At 37.5% G+C, this 21,627-nt stretch overlaps 1 protein-coding gene across 7 annotated transcripts in view; it reads left to right on the forward strand.

Annotated features, from left to right (window-relative positions):
* Window positions 1-124: 124 nt before the first annotated feature.
* CUNH3orf58 (chromosome unknown C3orf58 homolog) overlaps window positions 125-21,627 on the forward strand; it is a 28,248-nt gene continuing 6,745 nt past the window's right edge. For 4 of the 7 annotated variants that reach the window (XM_026087052.1, XM_026087054.1, XM_026087049.1 and 1 more), the window contains exons 1-3: window positions 125-812; window positions 15,185-15,488; window positions 18,413-18,753. In XM_026087052.1, coding sequence (XP_025942837.1) covers window positions 159-812; window positions 15,185-15,488; window positions 18,413-18,753 — 1,299 coding nt within the window. In that variant the 5' untranslated portion in view covers window positions 125-158. Of the gene's footprint in view, window positions 813-15,184; window positions 15,489-18,412; window positions 21,347-21,627 lie in introns of those variants that run through there. The other 3 variants (XM_026087051.1, XM_026087055.1, XM_026087056.1) reach the window with 3 other exon arrangements.

Raw genomic sequence — 21,627 nt, forward strand, 5'->3', positions numbered from 1 at the left:
CCCCCTCCCCCTCGCCGCCGTCCCCTCAGTAACTTGGCTGCCTTTTATCGGGCGAGCGGCGAGGCGGCGAGTTTATTGGTGCCGGAGCTGCGGCGCGGCCGGGGCGGGGAGCGAGCGCGGAGGCGGGAGGGGGGCCCGGCCCGGCCCGGCGCGGGACGATGCTGCGGCTGGTGTCGCTGAAGTTGGGGCGGCTGTACCGCTACGTGAAGCTGGCGGTGCTGGGCAGCCTGGCGGCGGCGCTGGTGCTGAACACGCACTCGCTGCTGGCCTCGCTGCAGCGCAACGAGCTGTCGGAGCGGCGCTTCCTGCAGCTCAATAAGTGCCCGGCCTGCTGGGGCACCAGCTGGTGCCGCAAGTTCCTCAACGGGCAGCTGCGGCTGGAGAGCTGGGGCCGCCTGCGCCTCCTGGACTTCTTCAACGTCAAGAACGTCTACTTCGCGCGCTACGGCGAGCCCCGCGAGGGCAGCCGCCGCGTCGTCCTCAAGCGCCTCGGCTCCGCGCAGGAGCTCGCCGACATCGACACCAAGATCTGCCGCCGCGCCACCGGCAGGGGCCGCTGCGACCTCCTGCAGGCCCTGCACGCCACCGAGTTCGCCAGCCTCAACGGCGACGTGCGGCTCCTCACCCCCGACGCCGTGGAGGGCTGGTCCGACCTGGTGCACTGCCCCTCGCAGCGCCTGCTCGACCGCCTGGTGCGCCGCTACGCCGAGACCAAGGACTCGGGCAGCTTCCTGCTGCGCAACCTGAAGGACTCGGAGCGCATGCAGCTCCTCATCACGCTCGCCTTCAACCCGGAGCCGCTGGTGCTGCAGGTACGGCGGGCCCGGGCCCGGCCGCGCCGCCTGCCTCCCCCCGCCCGGCGCGGCCCGGCGCGGCGCGGTTGGGGGCTCCCGGGAGGCGCCGTCCGGGGCGGGAGGCGCTGCTTTACCGCGCTCCGGCACGTCGTCTTTATCTGCTCCCCCCCGTGAGGCTTGTTTGTGCGTTTTCCTGAGTCTTCTGCTCCCTCCGTGGCACTGCTGTGCCTCGAGGGTTTAGTCCTCTCCGTCTTCCCTGCCTGCCCAGGCTCGGCAGGGAGCTTCCCGCCGTTCCGCGGCGGAGGTGGAGGCGAGCCGCGCGCGGCGGGAGCAGCCCCGGGGGCGCCCCGGCAGGCGGGGGTGCTTTCTGGGGCACTGGCACCTTTCAGCAGTTAGCTCTTCGGCTCTATGTCCTTGCCCCACTCCCGTCATGTATGTTCTTAGGCTGCTCTGGGAATCAGTGGCCAGTTTCCTAGGGTCTAGTTTGAGAGAAAAGTGGGTAGGGACTYGTAACGGTACTGTGCTTTCCTTCTCAAAAACTAGCTCCTGTGCGGGGTTGTATTCTTCATGGGAACGAGACAGAACTTTTATTTTTCTGTGAGGTAAAAAATCAGAAGCAGACATTTTGCAGCCTCATAAGGGAGTGACAAATAAATGACCAGATTTCTCTTTTCAGTGAGTTAAATCTCTCATGCGCTTTAAGAGGACTGGTTATGTGTTGTTGCAATTTGGTAGACAAGAACATGTGCTTTAATATATATTGTAAAATCTGGATTTTATTCAGATTTTTAGATGAAAAAACTGTAGGAAACTGTGGTATTCTATGGCACCATTCAGTTACATCTCTTCCATATATATATATATATATATATACACACACGTGTATATATATACACACACTTGGATTGGACAGTGCCTCCCCTTCCTTTACATTTCAGCTCATAATGCTGTTGAAGGAATTCCAAGCATGCCATTAGTGTGTAAGTTTGGGCCCAGAATTGTTTTGTCTAACTACTGAACTGTCCTTGTCTTTATCTGATGTACGCAGAAAAGAATATTTGCAAATACATTTGAAAACATCACTACATGATTACTGTTATAAACAGCTTGTGTATCTCTAGTGAGGGTCAAGAAACAGCTAATGCCCCCAAAGCAATKCTATAGGATTTACCCTCCAGCAAATTCACCTATTAAGTGCGTTTTCTAGAAATGCATTTATGGAGAGGTGTACCATTACTCAATTTAAAATGTATTCTTTGGGTAGTATGCCCTCTGCCCTTCGGTCTCCCTACATACAACTTTTGGGTTTTGTTTTCAGAGTTTTTTGGTTTGCTGTTTAATGTACTGTGTCTCTTCCATTTTGCAATGAAGTTGCTCTTGAGCACAGTGAAAAGGGAAATTCCACTTAAATAAGAGCATTTCCTTGCTTTGACTGTATTTGGGAATTCCCTGAGCATAGATTTGTTTTGGCTGTTCTTCATACAACTTAGTTTTTGATTTGAATATAGGCTGCAACATATAGAGCATAGACCTGGCTGGCTTGAAAACAGTATTATATGTTTCTTCATAACTTGTGGGATAATGTATCCTTTACAGACAAAGGATATGGCATAGTAGCAGCATTTACTATTGCCTGATGGATCAAAAGGCTTTGGGCAGCACTGATTGATTTAAGAGCCTTGATTGCTGTCAGCTTCTTGATAAGTTGTAGATGAGCCCTGAGGCCGTCAGGCAAATCTGTAGAAGACATAAAAATCTTTGGACATGGCACTTGCAAGCACTTTGCTTGCCCAAGGTGCTGCTGAGGAGCAGATCCGGGCAGATYGGTGGGAAGCAAAGCAGCCTATTGCCTGGAGTCTGTTAAAATTCTCTGTCACCTTTTATCAAAATCAAAGGTGTTTTACAGAGACTTGTAAACTTGGATATGTAGGCATACTCTGGAAAAAAATTAGGGGAACTTCAGACCAGCCTTGTGTTTTTAAAAGCACCTAAAGTTAATGTATTTTGACTTTTTTTTTTTTTTTTCGCAGAAGGGTGTTCATAAGCTTTGGAAATGGGTACTGATGGTTTGTATCTCTTACCTTAGTTGAGAATGAAATTATATCTTAAAAATAATTCATATGAATCTGTATTAATTCTTCTCATCTGCATTACATGTAACATACCACTCCATTCTTCTCAGTCTCTAGCAGAAAAACACATAAGGAATGGATAGTTCTGTATTAGGTGGCTATTGCAACAGCAAGGTATACTTTATGAGAGGTGAAGTTATCTTCTTATCAGAGATAACTGGCTACTCAGAATTTTGCTTGTATTATACATAAGATATCTAAAATATCTTAGAGTGTAATGTCTGCCCTATTGAGTAGGGTGGATACTGGTATGGAAATAAGACCTGGAGGGTGCTTCTAAAAATCAGCTGACTCCAAGAAAGAAAACCTGCATGAAATTATGTGAAGAATTGTTTTTTTTATGGTACTTGCCAGTGTGACTTTTTAAGATTGTCATGCATGGTCTTGTTTTTGGTTTAGAAGTGGAAATACTTCTAGATTCTCATTGTTCAGAACGCAAAAGTTTTGTGTTAATTAATTAATTTATAGGAGCAATCTAATGTAAATGTTTAGGCACTTTAGGCACTGAATTGAAAGCTTTTTTTTTTTTTTTAAATGAAAAAATTCACTTCAGTCACCTACTAGAGCTAGTAAGTAGCTGGTAGAGCTAGTAGTTTATAAGTGTGTGTGGTTTTTTTTTTTTAAATCAGAGATTGGGATTTTATCTTGAAGCTTGTTTGTAGTATGGATTATTTCTGAAGTGGCAGTGCTTATGAAATGCATAGTCAGAGCTGACTGGGAACTTTTCCTGTAGTAAGTTTTGAGGTTGTGCTTTTATTACTGTTTACATCTCCTCTGAGTAGTAAAATACGATTTTTACTTTCACAGAATCTCACTAAACTATTCAGTACATAAATCTTTTCACATTTTTTTTAATCTGAATTTCCATTTGAATGAAACAGCCTATATGAGAGGACTGAGGAAAGAACTTTTTAACTCAGTGTGAATGATTTAAGTTCTGATAGATTTGTTTGTTTTCTTTCCTTAATTTTTTCTAATAGTCCTCTCTTGCAATATAAAGGCAAATATTTTTTAGTAAATTAAATTCCGATCTGTAATTGAAATCTGATACATCTAAACCAGTAGTKTAGGTAAATGTGAACAGTTTGTTCAGACAATAGCAGCAACGAAACTTGCTGCTGTTCTCTTCAACTTACTTGATGGAAAACAGGGTATTTTAAATGGGAATCACTGAAAGAATGGGATCTGTTCATGGCATGAGTCCTAATTGAACAGGATGACTGCARCATTTGCAAAGATGGGTAGGCCAAAGTTGCCTCGTGAAGAAATTGTAAAGCTTAAAATATAAAGAGCTTTACAAACTGAGTGTAGTGTGACTCCCTGTAGTGTCACTTCTTGAAGAATTCATAGAACCAACGTAGATGTTGTAAGTACAGTTTTAGCCTTACCCTGTGACTTTCTATAAACCATCCATCTTCTAGATTCTCTTTTAAGAATAACGGTAGTGGAGAAACTTCCTCTCTTAAACATGACATAGACTAACATAATTAACACTGCTTAACTTTATGAAGTAGCATGATAAATCTTGCATTTGTTTCATCATTGCAACTAGAAACATAAACGTGTTTCTATAGAGGTGGAAATGTTTGCTGCTTRTTGTTAATTTCCATAGAAGCTAAGATCAGTGTTCAGTCTCTTAACTCTTACATAAATTCTTCATTTTTTTCTTAATTGCTAACAAGATTTTCTCAAAAAATAAGGCTGTTTAACAGAATGATTTGGGGAAAAGATTAAGCGTTCTGTAGAAATATCTGCTATTTTTCGCAGAGGTTTTGCTTTGGCCTATATCAGCCTGTAGTATTTCATGGTTAGAGGCTCTGCAGATGTGTCTTTTCGAGCCACTGTTGTCATGCCGCCGTGACTGCTGTGATTGAGCCACATTATGCAGCCGTGCATGGTTGCACATTCATCAGAGCAAAGCTGAGGACACCTTGTCCTGCGAGTTTGGAAGCTAACTACACCGTAACTGGCAGAACACAGTACCACTGAACTAACAACTTGTTTCTGAATTGGAAAACTACATTTTCAGTAAAAATGGTTGTCTACCCCCCCACCCCAAGATCTTCTAGTTAACTCTAAAAGGCAGTTTACGTGTGTCCTAGCAATACTGAGCCATATGTTCTATTAACTATTGTGGCATAAGTACAAATAGAGCTGGTCTTGCAATACTTAGTCTTGCCTTTGTACTGACTGCTGTATTGGTGTAAGATATCACCAGATGAACTTTTAAAATGGCAGGGTATTTGCTTTGTTTTCTGAGTGTACTCGAAGTCTACAAAAACTTTGCATTTTTTAAATAAAATGCTTGTAAACAATGGTGGTTTTTTTTAACCTATAGAAGGTGACTGTAAATTGTATCCAGAATGTATTAATGTAATTTTGTCTAGAACTGTAGCTTTTAACAAAACTGTGCTTTCCCTCCAAATCTGTTTAAAATGAAAAGTCTYTAAAAGAACTATTGAGACTAGCAACACATACCTTGCATACAAAGTATAAATTGTGTTTAACACTTTTAATTTTCTGACTCTAAGAAAAATTCCAAAACCTATCTGGAACATAGTTATATTTCTGGATTTTTTTCTTTTTTATAGATTGTGTAATTCATTGCTCTTCCCTCAGATATGTGTTTAGCTTTCCAAATCCTTAGAGCCAATGGCTTCCTTCTTGCAGCTTCTGATCATCCTTACTCCTTGTGTAAAGACCAGCTGTATGATTACCCTGCATGAGCAGTCTGCTGCTGCAGAACCTAAAATTCCATTGTTTTCTGTTTGTGTCACCAGTGGGTTTTCTGTTTGTTTTGTGTTGGGAAAGGTAATTGGCATCTGGTATACATATATTAAAACACTAACTGTGATCTCTTTGAAACAGTTTCTTGCTCTGAATTCACTCAAAGTAGTAATTTAGTCAATTGCAGAAAATTATTTTGCTGATCCATATATAACTYGGTAAGAAGCAAGTAGGCAACTTTTCATGCCTGTTATTTATCTTTTCTTTTTATCATGTAACACRAGTCTAGCTGTAGCTTATTTTCTGCAGTTCTGTGGTATTCTAAACCCACTAGTAGAATGCCATCCAGTATTAATACTTGATGCCTCTTAAACTTTCCTCATTACTCAGACATGGTGTTTCGGAACAGATAATTGCTATGTTAGATACTGAGTAATGGATTTAAGTTAGTTATCTAGACTATCTGAAGTGTCTTCTAGTGGACTAGCATTATTTGCTATAAGTGTCTGTGCATACAGATACTGGCATTTTTGACATATTAAACAGTATTTAATGTTTCAAAATGTTGAGTATTTTTCTGATCTTTATGAAAGAGTTAAATCTAGTTGATTGAGGTCAGTTGTTATTAGTATATCATGTTGTTATCTCAAATTGATTTGTGGCTTTTAGATAGTCTACAATTTTGTATATTATTCCATTTTAGAGATTCACTGTAGTCTACTCAAGATCACTGTAAATGATGGCTTACCCCCCCCCCCAATTAATTCCGTGAAATAAACTTTTATTTTCTATCTGAAGACTATTTTTTACAGTGAAGATAAGCTAGGCTTAAGGAATGGCACTTAAGTGTTACTTTGTATAAATGGAAGTTTTTTCCCAYCTTGTGATTTTTTTTTTCTTTAAATTTTTTTTGACCAAATCATTTGACTGACACCTGTAGAAAAGATAATTTAAACCCCTTGCTTTCTGAATTGAAATTCTAGGTGTTAAACGGAGGTTTTAGTCTTTCTTGATGACTGTTTTACATACCTGTAAATGTTTCTGGGAAAGAAGATCAGTTTGTCATCTGTCCCTGAATTTCCAGTGTGCGAACTTTAAAGAAAAAACTAAAAATTATGCCCAATTAAATTTGGGAAGCTTAGTATTATGAGTATTTCACTAATTTGATTGCGATTAAAACTGAAGAGTTATTTTCTGCAATGTCATATGAATGAATGTATCAGATYAGAAGTGGTTAGTACCTGTGGTGTTATCACGTTTAATTGTTTTCCTTAACTGATCAAAAATATTTTCATCTTTCTTTTTGGTGAAGCTTTCCCAAAGTAAAGGAGTGTAAGTAAGTAAAAGGAATGTTTTAGAAAAGTGAAGAAATTCAAGTTATTGGGGATATGGATTRTGAAGAATGTCTTTCTTAATCTAGTGGCTGCTGAGAAATCGCTGTATAGGCTTAAGTGGAAATCCTTCTGATAAGCTGTAACTTTGGGCACGTAACATTAAAAAATGTCTGTTAGCCCCACATTATGAACCTTGAAATACCTATGTTGTCCACTTGCTTCTGTACGTGTGTTGTGTAGGGGGAGTAGTGTGTGTTCTTCCCCCCCCCCCCCGAATTTAAGTAACTGAGGCTTTTTTAGTCTTTTTCATTTTGAAAATTAACTTTTAGAAGTAGGTGTAGGCCATCTCTGCTATTTCTTTGCAGTGATATATCCCAAACCCATAACCTCTGAGAAGTAGATAATGATCATCAGCATCTGCTGCTGAACTAAAAACTAGTGTGAATAGGTAAGAACCAATCACAGCATTCAGTTTTCCTTCCTACTCTTGCATTTAATCATTATCCATTAACTTGTATGAAGAAATAGCATACTTCAACTACAATTATAAAGTTTATGGGCAACTTAATTATTGAGCAACTTCTAAGTTGGTTTGTATTTAAAATTGTTTGCATGTTTTTGTTCTATGGAGTGTAAATTAAGCCTGATATTTTCCACTTGTAGGTATGAATTGTATGTGGAAACTCATTGAAACCTAAAAAAAAGCCCCAAACTCAAATAAACTAAAGGAACCTAGTTTCAGTGGGGAACGCTAATATTCCAAATATTAAATAAAATCTGTGTGTGTGTGTGTGTGTGTGTGTGTTTAGGTTCGTACGCTCAGCTTTTCTGGGAGTTTCAGTTGAACAGTGAATGATTTGGCATGCAATTGCGAGTGAAATTGTTTTTGTTACACACACACTAGCATTCACAAATGTGTTTGCATATGTATATTCTAAATTGCGTTACAATTTCAATAAAAGAAAGCATCTGCTTTTAAGCTATTTTTAACCTCCTTTAGATCTGAAAGATTTCTTTGTAAAGTCTGATCTCCAAGTCTGTGTGGCTCCAGAGTTGTGCTTATTTGCCTTGGTGACTAAAATAAGTCTGCTACTTCTGTTTACACTGCAGAATCAACAGTACTCTGGGAGAGAGAACTAAATTTTTTTCCTTTTGAGGAAGAGTGTATTATTAAAATTCCAGTTGCCGTGCCAGTTTGTGCCTTGGCAAACACAGTTTAATATGATGGTTTTAACAAAGGTGTCACCAAGGGTGTAATTTTGCCATCAGGCCTTCAAGGTCATGATGAGCAGTAAGAAAAGTCCCCACTCTGCTTTTGGAATCTTGTTTAATTTCATTGTATGTAAGATGTAGCTCTTTGTGTGGGTGTGGAATCAACTTTATAGAAAAATTAGTAGTGATTCAGCAGATTCTAGAGTAGTTTTTGTAATGGAAAGGATTTTTGTTTTTTAATGCTACAGTGGAACAATAGCTTAAAGGTGTCAGTAGTCACTTAAACTTTTTGATCTTTTCTTGGACTTTGTTAAGATGAGTTATTGGTTTGGTTGTTAACAGTGTTCTTTAAAGAGTTTGATTCAGAGGGTTTTTTTTGATATTGCAGTCTACAATAAGCTTTATCAACTTCAAGCTGCTGAGCTTTACCACATAATGTAATTCACAGCTCTGAACATTCAAAACCGGTGGCAGATTTGTRTATCATCTCATGTTTAGAGAGATGGGAGTGAGGAAGACAAATCAACTATTAGTGTGTTTTATACTTGAGTAAAATGATAAATTCACTGTATTAATTCTCAATATTTCTTCTGAAACTACAGCATGCTTTTTTGTTTTTATTTTTTAAGACATAAATGCTATATAATTCTTTCAGGAACAGTGTCTTTTGCCCTTTGACAGGATTTGTTTAGGGTTTTGAGTTTTGCTTAGAGATGTCATGTAGCTACTCTAATTAGAGTATCAAAATATTTTTTGGACTACGTGTCACTGGGAGTGGCAGTAGTTGGAGTTTTCTCATGTTTACTTTTTTCAATCTTTATGTTAAATGATCATTATACATATTGCTCTATGAACGGAGCAGGATAGCAACTTCTTTAATGAGGGAAAACTTACTAAGCTGCCTGTCTGTAGTTTTTCAGTGTCCACTACTGTATTTTAAACACTTTTAAAAGCCTAATTGTCTGTGGTTTCCATGGCATTTGTGTGTGTATTCACAGATAAAATGTGGGTGGGTGTATAAGAATTGTAGGCTCTTTTATCAAATAACTCTTCCTGAGTTTTGAACAAAAGCTTAGTTTTTTTTTATCTGAATTGTCAAATGTACATATTTTTCTAAGTAGTCTTCAAATAGTTTTGTACTTGAATATTCTGTCTAATCAAATCTTTATGCTGTTAGCAATTTGGGAGTTTAAATAAGAACCATGCCCTTCATTCCATACAACGGTCAGATTTTTTTGGCAGCTGCCTATTAAGCTGTTTCTTCCAAATGTAACTTGTTCATGGAAACCCTATTTAATGGCCATACAAACTTGTGTTCATGTCTTACTGGCTTTTTAAAATGGTAATACATGGAGGGGGGGAAAAATCTTCCTGTTAAGTTAACTACAATTCAATCTAGAAAAATGCTTTCAAAATAGAATAGTACAAAAAGTTACAAATCTCTGCTTACAAAGATAACATATCTGCACTTCAATTAATATTCTTGTCAAATTCATTGTGTGAATATAAAACTGGTGAATGGGGCACTTGTACATATTTTTTATCCCCTTCTTCAGCTACTGACTTGGGTAATGAAGTGTAGATATGGCTGTTACATGCCAGTTGGAAAGGAGCCAAAACAGAGATGTTTGTACATGTGCAGATGTTGGCAGGATTCCCTGTACTCCTGTTGTCGAAAGATCTTTTTATTGCTGCAGACTTATAAATATATCTGTGTTACATTATGGCATGCAGATATTATACTACTACTGAGGTTCCCTTCTAAAACTGAACTGCTCCCAGAATTTCTTATGTGAAATGAAATTCGGTGTATGCAACAGGAAGCATAATAGCGTGTTTTGAAGATCAGTGTACAGTTGTGGCTAATGCTGTACCTGCACAATCAGTTTAATCCATTTTATAAATCCGTGCTGCTGCTGGAAGGGAATGGTCCCCTTATCCCTTTTCTCTGCACCAGCTATGCAGGCCTGCTCCCTTCCTTTTGTCAGTGCTAGCACTATGTGGTGATGTGTCAAGCTGGATAAGGATACTGATCCAACTGAACCCTGGCTCGGCAAATAAAGTGATTTCCAGCTGTGTCACTTTCTTGATGACGTGAAGGAGGGGGTTGAAATGAATGTGTTTGACAGGTTGGGAGGGATGGCCACCTTCCCTTCCGATGGTAGCATGGCCTTTGCCAGACTCAAGTGGTTGTGGTTCAGCTTGTGCCTTTGCCTCTCTCCCAAAGTATGAACAGAACAGGACTGGAATATAGGAAAGGAACAGGATGGAGTTCTTGCTCTTATGAAAGACACTAACCAAGCCATTACTAGAATAGCTTTGTTTTTCCTTTAGAATTGTTAGATGYTGTCCAAAATCATACCTTAAATGTGAACATGGCTAAAATGCAGTGATATGAAAATGTTATGCTCATTTGGTGAAATCAGTAATCCTGTGTTCATCTGGAAGTGAAATCAGATAAATTTTCTCCAAGATACAAAATTGTTTTCTAAGACAGTAATCTAGTGATGTGATAAAGTAGCCTTGCTCGAGTGTAGAACTGATAGGTACACGTGTATGCGTATGATCCTCGACAATAAGCTGGGAGGCTTTTTCCTGATAGACAGTGGTAGATAATATTTTGAATTTGCATATGCGCCCCCTGATCCTAGTCATTCAGTTCTCTGAATGTCACTTATGATAACTTTCTTGCTTCTTTTTGAGTAAAATGGCATGTTCCTTTGTAAATAACTAACTTCAGTTGATGGACAACATCCTTCTGATCTCTATTCATTTGCATATTGGTTCATTTTGATCCAAGAACTGAACACAGAGATGATAAAAGTGCATGAAATCTCATTGTAGTGGTGTTTATTGATGCCACAGATGGAAGTTTTCATTTTATTGGCCTGTTTGTAGAAAAAAGTAGTAACACTATTAGTGCACGCTTCATTTATGTTTGTTGGAAAATTACTTTGCTAACCATGAAAAAAGCAAATAAAAAAAACTTACGTTCTTTCTGTGGGATGAGTCATTTCACTTGCCATGAACTAGTGGATATTTGGCCCTAGTTACCACTTTCATAAACTGGCCTGAAGTCTACAGATGAAAAGCTGAAGATTGGATAAATGTCATGCTTATTGCATAGCAGATTTGATTAGTGAGAGAGGTTAAATTTTCCTCAGTTATGATATTTTCAAGCTGTGATTCAGTATACTGGTCTCAAAAATATCAAGTGAGTTCTGCATCATTCTCAGGATTTTTCATGACCAGATATCTGTGTTGGTAGATCAGGTGACTAAAATAGAAGTTCAGATACTTGTAAATATATTAGGGCTATAAATAAGGCACCATTAAAAAATTTAAAGCTATTCTGTACTTACTGTGGGTCCGATGTCTTCTTGACCAACACAAGAGGATACTGACTTCTTAAAATGTTCACTTTTTATACCCAAGAACTTATAGTTAAGTGTTACAGGTGGGATAAAGGTGGCTTTTTGCAGTGGTAAATACAATTCCCCCCCCCCCCAAATTGTCTTCTACTCTTGCTATGGCAACGTTAGAGATTGGTTTAATGGCTCTTTTCATAAAGTTGACAAACTGAGTCAACAATATATCTTAATTATGAATTTAATTTCTTCAGAGGTAGCATGTATACAAGACTTGGCTATGTAACACTGAACAGGCCTTGAAGGCTCCATAGGGCTCTGTCTTGAGCCAGAATAGTCTGGGACAGATGCTAAGTTTCTCTGGGATCCAGCTGTTGATTAATGTTAACAGACAAACAAATGAGTATTTATACATGCTCAAAATTCATTTTAAATATTAAACAATTTTAAAAGCATAGATGAACAAATTGTAATGTTCCTAAGTGTTTCAAGGCAAGGACTCCTGGAAGGTAAATATAATTTAACTTGATACTGAGTCTTAACTTTAGTTATGGGTTCAATCAGGGCCTCCATAACATTTTATTTAATTATATCAAATTATATCAAAATTATATTAATTATATCAGAAGAGAAGTATTTTAATGACTTAAATCATGCCCCATTAATAAAAGCCACTTAATTGCAGAAGTGAGCATTTTTCATTTGTGCAAACTATAAAGCTGTAAACAACTTGATGAGAGCAGCTAGATAGTATAAAACAGTGTACCCCTACTTCATGGGAAGTTGAAAATGAACAGCTTAAAATGGTTGTCTCGTATGCTATGATACTAGCTTCTGTTAAGTGTTCTATGGTTTTGGAATAGTATTTGTTTTAAGCTTTGGTGCTAACTTTATTTTTATTAGAGGAAAAATTTGGTGATGCTGGAAGATACATGGGTTTAGAACCAAGGCTGCCCTTACGTGCAGGAGGATTGGGAACTTCAGTCTCTTCCCCGCCATGTGATCAGAAGGACATCCATGTACTTCTGATCACATGATGGGGAAGAGGCTGAAGTTCCCAATCATTTGATAGGTACATATTTGGAATAGGATTAAATAATTCTTCCATGAATTTTGATCATGTGACAATGAAAACAAAGAAGGGCTCTGAGTCACTTAGAGTAGAGGTTGGCAAGGAGGGTGCTTCCAGGGCAGAAACTTCTCTCCTGAAGCTTCTCTCTTGGTCTTAAGGACCGTTAGAAAGAGGACAGAAATGAGCATGCTGTAGGTCAGGTGAACTAGTATGCTGATCTGGAATTTCTCCTGTTCTGTGCTGGAGATTTCAAATGAGAGCCATGTGGAGTGTTCCAGTGAACTTCTACACTATCTGTGTCATAGAAATGGAAAGGAATGCTTAAATCCTTTCTTTACTTTTGTTTTATTTTTGGGGGAGAGTTGTTACTGTCAGTAAGAACTTTATTCACTATTTCATAGTCACCTTTGTATAGTTTTGAACTTCTTCAGATAATGATTCAGAATGGATGAAAAAGGAATAGTACCTGCCTGTGAACTTCTGGGAGAAGTTACACCACAGAAGCAATGGTRTTGGCCATGCAGAAGAGGGGTGGTAATGTGCTTCAGTAAATCTTTACATTAGTAGTAGTTGTCTGTATAACTTTCTGGAACTAAGAATCTTGTTTTGTAATGAAATAACTTGTTAGATGAAGAGAATCTCTGTGAAGGATTTTGTTCTTTGTTTCCTGAAACCTGCAGCTGTTGTGAAATCCTAGAAATCAGATTCAACCAAGAGAAGCTCTTGCTGCAGTACCCAGCAAATGTGCTTATTTGCTTTGTCTTCCTGTGTGTTTACCAGCAGTGAATTTTAAAAGGTAGAGAAGATGTCTGTTAGAAGTGTCATCTTGAGTAATGCTAGGGGATTCACTGATCCAATAAACTTTTAGGTAAGAAGCCAATTAGTAGTAGTCTTAATCAAACTTGGTTCCTGACATGGGAGCCTGCTTATGCCAGTGAAATATGCAAGCAAGTTTTGTGAGTAATGATTGGAATGTGTATTTTTGGTTTATATTGTTGTATGGTCTATCATGATTAAGCAAATCTATTTTGTTTTTTGGGGGGCTTTTTGATACTAAATTTGTCATCTTAGTGTTTGTATCAAATGTAGCTTTAACTTTGCTGTTTGCATTTCCAGAAGAAGTATTAATTCTTGGGGATGGATGTGGCATGTAGTTCCTAGTGTTTTACAGAACTTCTAGCGTTTCTAGCCAACATCAGTACTTATCAGTATAGATTCGTTGTAAGGGAGATGTGTATTCTGGGGTTATGCTGCTTGGGTAGGTAAGCACTCTATTATTTATTATTAATTTTTTTCATTTGGTGGGATACACACAGAGATGGGTGAGTGGTGGGCTGCTCTTCCCTGACTTTATTTTAAGTTCAGATCTGTTCTGCTACTTGATACACTTCCCTCCAGTGTCTCTTCTCTCTGTTTACTACAACTGTTCTGCCGTCGTGTATTCTAGTAGGTCTAAAACTCCCATTCAAACTGAAACCCTCCTGCAATTCAATCCATGTGGTGAAACTTTTGCTATGTTATCATTGCAAAGTTGATTGAGTTATCATCTGGTGACGTGATAGTGGGGGATAGCATGTGCAAATAGTGATACTTCCTAATAGTTAAAATTAGTGTGCATTATGTCCTTAAGGAGTGCTAAATACTAAAACTTGGGGCTTTTAATCTTTAATTTCTGAGATTTCTTCCTGATGCATAGTATGGAGGATACGTCTTAAATGCTTGTGTTTATTCGTGCTGAAGGTTTTCGGGCACATTAAGCACAACTGAAATACAAAAATATGCTTTTTTTATTGCTTGTAATATGTTCTTAATATTCAGTCTCTTGCATTAATATCCGAGAAAACTGCTAATGGAGACAGATTTTACGCTTGTTATAACTTTATGGAGTCTTGTATAATGACTGTGCACACATGCGTGCATACATGCGCACAAAGTACATATATGGCAATTCATCAAGAGATAGATTGTTAAGGAGTACTAGAGGCACAGAAAACCCTAAACTACTTCTTATACCTCAGTCTGTTCTGTATTCCTTTCAGTGAGATCCTCATCTGAGAGGATCCTCAATGAGAATCCAATCAACTGGGGGAAAAACAGGAAGAGCTGTAATTTAATTTTTTTTCTTTTTTTAGATTGTAATTTAAAAAAATCATTGGTCTTAATTGCGCATGAGATTGAAAAATCATCTTGGCAGAAAATACACTTTCATTAGTACAAATATGCATAAAGCACCAATAGAAAAAAGACAGTTAATGAAATTGGAAAATGCATAATATATGAAAAGCTAGATATATTTTATAATTGTATATTACCTTAGGCCCAGCTCTCCCCCTTTGGATTAGTAGTTCAGTATGACATCATGCTTGCATAAATATATTTTGTGTTGTACTTTCTTGCTTCTCAAATCTTAGAGGTATATCCAAATGTATTTATCACTAGTACTGATAGATATTTACAGGTATTTCTTAAACTTTATTGCACAGCCTTTTAAAATATAAGCTGTTTTGTATTAATGAAAATTAAAAAAAAAAAATTTTTTATACAGAGTTTTCCATCTGATGAGGGTTGGCCGTTCGCAAAGTACTTGGGAGCATGTGGAAGAATGGTGGCTGTCAATTACGTTGGAGAAGAGCTGTGGAGTTACTTTAATGCACCATGGGAGAAACGAGTGGATCTGGCCTGGCAATTAATGGAAATAGCTGAGCAGCTGACAAATAATGACTTTGAATTTGCACTCTACCTCCTTGATGTCAGCTTTGACAACTTTGCAGTTGGACCAAGAGATGGGAAAGTTATCATTGTAGATGCAGAAAACGTTCTGGTAGCAGACAAAAGATTAATCAGACAGAGTAAGTCTCTTTTCCCTCCATCCCTCCCTTCCCCCTGCCTCCATTTCTCTTGTTTCTTTCTCTGTAACCACAATTTCTTTTTAAAGTATATGTAGTTGTTAAAACTCATTTTGTGATAGTGGCTTTATTCTACAGCTAATTAGCTTTATATGACAAATAGACTACTAATTAGATTGACTAATTTGTCGATTTTACAAAGTGTTGAGGTTACCTGAATTTGATTTGCATATACTTCTAATCTCTGCATTCCTGTTTAAAGGGGGGTGGGAGGGATGGGGGAGGAGGATTTGGACAGACGGATGGACAGGCAGACACATGGCCTGACTGACTGCTCTACCTTAATGAAAATAGAGAGAGTGCTCTTGTCTTTTTCGAGACATCTGTCAGTAGAGAAGTCTTGGCGTTCCCTTTTCTGTGAATGACATCTTATTGCCATCTTGCCTGTAGTTACATAGCCTGCCTCGGGTCAGTTGGTCAAATGGTTGCTCTGCAGTAATGGAACTGAAGGAATGGGTAATTTTAGTGCTGTTTCCAAATTGGAGTAGTGAAAATCTGTTCATCTTTTTGTCAACTGTAAAAAGCTCAAAGCAGCAGCAACAGGAGAGATGTCTGACAAAGTGGCATTACATGGGCTCATATTTCTTTTGAGCTTATACGGAAAACTTTACAAACCTAAAGGCTGGAAATAGGCTGAATGTGAAACCTTAGATTCTGCAGGAGTTTGTGGCAGTAGGCCAAGCGATTCCAATTTACTTTGGGTGAATGGATTTTTTCTAAAGCTTCGCAAATAGACTTCATATGCTGTGTTGCAGAATTAATTTTAAGACCATGTTCTCTCTTCATGCACTCTTCTACAAGGAAGTAAGGTTTTTTTTTTTTTTTTGTATTAGACTTATTGTGCATTCTCACGGAACTTAGATTAAAGCTATTGGAGCACACCAAGAAACCTTTTTAATGTACTGATTATCCAGTACATTTACTTTAGTACTTATAGCCACACAAACTTTCACTTTTTTTTTTCCTCCATCCTCTTTAAATAATATTACTTAAGACTTTGACTTTTGGAGCATGTCTAAATTGCTGGATCGCAAAGATGTTTAAATGAACTCTGAAAGCGCTAACGTGTACATGGAGTAGGAGCAATTAGTGTCTGCAGAAGCTGGATCTTAAAAGTTTCACACTTGCATCTGCTCTGTGTGGCTCTCAAACCAAGTTGGATCTAAGTAGGGTTTTGATGCATCATTTATAATCTAATAATTAACTAAGAAAACAGAAAACAAAAAATAATACAAAAAAATTCTCAGTCTTAGTATAATCTTAATATTTAATCATTCTAGACAGACTGGTAATGAAACTTTTCAGGAGATTAAGGAAATCAGTATTAATGTGCTTGTTTAGATATTTGAATATGTACATCCTGTCCAATGACACTGTAGTGAAATATCTAATCCTACCTCTGTTTTGCCTATCATATTTGAGTTTGCTTAAGTCACTCTTTCCCACTCTTTTGATGTTGGCTTTTTTTTTTCATTTTGAGTTTGCCATTCATTGTACAAATTTTACATGACATTTTTGTAGTTTTAGCAGTCATCCCTCGGTAGCTTTTTCTAGACTTGCTTTCAGTGCACCATAAATGAGTAGACTAATAGTCAGCYCAGAGACTATCAAAAACTGGTACGTTTTTCGGTGTACATCAGTCCCAAAAGAGATTTGCAAAACTAAGGACAGCTTCTCAAACCTGGCAGTAATCCAAAAATTTAAGAAGAAAGTTTTCATTTAAAATTTTCAGTCACAAAGTAGTAACGGTTCAGGAGCTCTCACACTTAGTTACTTGTTATTGTCAAGGTATTTTCTGTACAATCAGGTTTTCAGTTAAAGGTGGCTTTGTGGTAAGACAAGTATTTTACCTCCTGTTAGAAGTTTTGGCATGTACATAGCAACAAGCAATGGAAGCTTTGGTTCTGCATGCTAACTTAATTGTTGCAATTCTACAAGGCTAATTCTTATGAGCTTTAAAAAGAAATTGAAGTTGATATTCCAATCTTTTGAGAATGTTCAGGTCACTCACTCTTCAGATATGATGAAACTGGAGGATAAAACCAAGGCATTATCACAGTAGAATATGAGTTCAAGTTTTTCTTCAGTTTTGTATTTGTGTTTGTTAGTATCTTAGTGGTTACTGCTTACAAATTTAGCCAAGTTTTATTTTTTGTATGTAAAGAAGTGTTTTGCATGTGTTCATAAATGTAAYTTGTTTTGCTCAAATATTTTATTTTTTCAGATATTATATGTAATGCATCTGCTTTTTAATATACACTTAGTAACTACATCTCTAAAGTGAGAAGTTGGAAGATAATGTTTCAGAAGTTTATGGCAGTTACTTTGGAATGGGGTTTTTGTTCTTTGGTAGACCATTTGCCAGTATTGGTTCCCAGGACAACTGGAGCAACCAAATCTAGTTGTTGCTGAAATAGATCATGTTCTTTGTTTTTGTTTTGTGTGGTTTTTTTTTTTTTCCTCTTGACTCCAGCTGTGAATCATTCTCTTGTACTTGTTTGTGCCTCATTTTTTTTTTTTCCTCTGGGTATGTGTGCGAATGTGGATTGCTTGTGTTTTCTGTGTGGTGGTGGTGTGTGGGTTTTTTGTTGTTGTTGTTTTTTGTTTTTTGCTTCCCTCTCTTTAGCTATCTGTTTTATCCTTTCTTTCTATCTTTCCCTTATTTTTATACTGCCAGGACTCTTTCAACTGAAAGACATATCAGTCAGGTGAAACCTCAAAAACCTAGAACATTTCAGATTGCATCCAAAGTTGGTTTGTATGTTAAATATTACCAGTGTACTTTGTATTGAGCTTCTAATTGTATATAGCTGTTCATATGTTCCTTCCTCCTCTCTCTCACACTTTTTTTTTTTTTTTTTTTACTGTCGTCTTGTATTTCACAGATAAACCTGAAAACTGGGATGTATGGTATGAAAGCAAATTTGATGACTGTGATAAAGAAGCTTGCCTGTCCTTCTCAAAAGAGATTCTTTGTGCTCGTGTCACTGTGGACCACAATTATTACGCTATTTGTCAGAACCTTTTATCAAGACATGCCACATGGCGTGGTACTTCTGGAGGACTACTTCATGACCCCCCCACTGAAATTGCCAAAGACGGCCGACTTGAGGCCTTGCTGGATGAGTGTGCCAACCCAAAGAAGCGATATGGCAGATTCCAAGCCGCAAAAGAACTGCGCGAATACCTTGCACAATTGAGTAACAATGTGAGGTAGTCCACAGTGGAAAATTTTTTGTAACACTGGCTAGAACACTATTGCAAAGACAAATAGAAAATAAAGTCTTGAACTTGTGTATTCAAAAGAGAAAATAAAAATATGACACTAGTTTATCAGTTTTACAAATACCATAAAAATATAATTTTATGGTGTTACAATGTTCCTTTGCAACAGACAAGGTACTTACTGAACTAAAACTTGAGCTACTATTGACTGTTCTCCCTAACTATTTAAAAGGGGGTAAGTCAAAAAAAGACTGTGATACAAGCTGTCAGTTAAGCTGTGTCAAAGGGTACTTTACATAAAACTGCATTAGTATCACAGTTTTGTGAAGCTGGTGTTTTTACTTGGAAAGTCAAGTTAGACTGGCCTGTTTTAAAGGCCTTTTTCCTGACGTCATTGTCTCATTTTTGTGTTTGTTTAAACACCTTGAAGTGGCATTTACATACAGGTGAATCTAGCTGTCTGCATTGTTTTGAATTTAACAGGCTTTCATATTAATGCTGTGCAGTATGTTTCTACTGTGAGTGCAGGATTCCCATGTTTACTGTCTAATTTTAGGGTTTTTTTACACTGTGTTTTATTATGCTTAGACATTGTGTATTTTTTTAAGATCATCATAAGCTCGAATGTCATTTGAACTAATATTCATTTGATCTCTTTTGTATTTCTGCCATTGGAGATACCACTTAATGTAATTATTGTACAAAATTTCTACCCTTCATGCCAGTATATATACATGACTGTTTAGCAGGGAACCATGTTATGAGTAAACTCATTTTTAACAAAGATAATTTGAGGATTGGGAGAGGCTAGGATAAAAAAAAAATCTTATAAGTTGAGGATAGAAGTTTGACTAAAAATAAAAATTCAGTAATCCCGTGTAGCTGAGCATAAACCAAAGAAAATGGTTTTGTTTGTTAGTCCCCAATCTAATCTTGAAGAAAAAATGATATACTATAGTGAGGTTAATTCTCAAAATTCAAGTTTCAGTGGTCCTTGTTTGCTCTTTGAAAAAACTTCTAAAACTACTTGCTGATACTAGAAGAAAACCCTAATTTGAATAAAAATGTCTAGCAGGTTAGCAATTTGTTCTACACCTTTCCCTATTCTGTTGAATTCAAGTGTAGTGAATTTTACTGAATATTCATCTTTTGGTTTAGCAAACTAGATTAAGCTGTATTCACTCTAGACACGATTTCCTGAATTAGGTCTGACCATTCCCAGTGCAGGTAAAATTGACTTGTTGAGGTTTGTGTAAATCTGAAGTTGTTCCTCTAAATTTAATTTTTGTAACCCCCCCCCCTCAATTACTGCTACAAGAACCAACATCAAAGCCTGTTTTTTTTTTTTTTTTTAATAACTTCTATAATGCTTCATTTACCTGAAGTCTTATTCATAAAAAGATACTCTTAGGAAATGTATACATATTTCTTCTTGCAACAGTAATGAAGAAAACTAATATTCTTGTACGCTTGTATAAAACAGCACTTTGTACAAGCTAAAAATTCTGAGCAAGGTGGCATTCCCTGCTTTCAAGGGGAGAGTCCGTATGCCTCTCAAATACCACGTCACAAGAGTGGTGGAAACTGCTGCTTTACCAAATTGCTGTAAGGGCAAGGTGAAGAGAGTGGTGAACTCATTGCCTTTTCTTTCTCAAAGCTGAGAAAGTGCAGCCATGTAAAGATGCAAAGGGTTTCTTGTTTTTTTTTTTTTTTTTTTTTTTGGTTTAGATGACTGTATTGAGGCTATTTTAGAATTCTAAATTCTCCCTTTGAAACTTCTTTGCATATATAGTCCTAACTTGCTCCCAATCCCTTGCCTTGCTTGTTTTCAGAAGTTAGAATGACCAATGCAGCTTTTAGTTTTCGTTTCTCCCCTCCCCTCATTTGAAGACTGCTTTACATACTTGCTCTGGCAAAAGGCTTCGAAGAGGGTTTGCTTTATATATATATTTTTTAATCACATAATCCACTTTTTTGAGGAAAATAAAACAACCCTGAGACTAGGTAATACTATCCTATTATAAAAGCCTTGACTTAGCACTAAAAAATTTTATTATTATTATTTCTTTTTTAAAAACATCCACCACACTTCCTGATGAGCGAGTGTAGTATGATTGTTAAAAGGTTTAACACAAACACTGCCACATCTGGTTACTACTTGAGGCAGTTCTGTAACTGCCAGGTTGTCCTAATAGATTTGGTTTGGGGTTTAGTTCCCTCTGGAATAAGTTACTAAAGCTAATTATAAAAGGAATTTGGAACTTAAAAAACAAAAAACACTACAGGGAAAACATTGTGGAAAGCAATAAATCTTGTTCAGTTTGCACCTATCAGATATGTATTGTACAATAACAATTTATATTTTTAGTCATTGCCCATTATTGATGAACACTTGGTGAAATATTTTTGAATGAGATGTTTGGGGTTTGTATGTGCATTAAAATTGTCTTTTTGTACTGTAAGTTACTGTTTGATTGGAATATTTTATCAAAACTGTCTCCCTGTGCCTTTATATTACAAGAAAGTTGTTTCTACAACTTCTGATGATATTAATAAAGAATACTTTAAGAACCTCACCTCACTGATACTCTTTTTCAGATCAGTTGGTATTTAAAGTGTTTGACTGTGTCTAGGATGCATTAGAATATACATAGAACTATTTTTTTTTAGTATTGTAGAATGTGCCATAGTCAAAGGTGATGGAGGGGAAACCAGCTCCCCCACTTTTTTTAGTAAACTGTCTGTTGCAGAGCATAAATGATCTGTCAGGAGTCTTTACCTTTTAGAAATCATTAGAATTAGGGCTCTTTCCTAAAGACGACTCAAGCCGTATCTTCCTGTTTTATGAACTGAAAGA

This window comes from Apteryx rowi, unplaced genomic scaffold (assembly GCF_003343035.1).
Source record: "Apteryx rowi isolate R43461 unplaced genomic scaffold, aptRow1 scaffold_70, whole genome shotgun sequence".
Classification (NCBI taxonomy): Eukaryota; Metazoa; Chordata; class Aves; order Apterygiformes; family Apterygidae; genus Apteryx; species Apteryx rowi.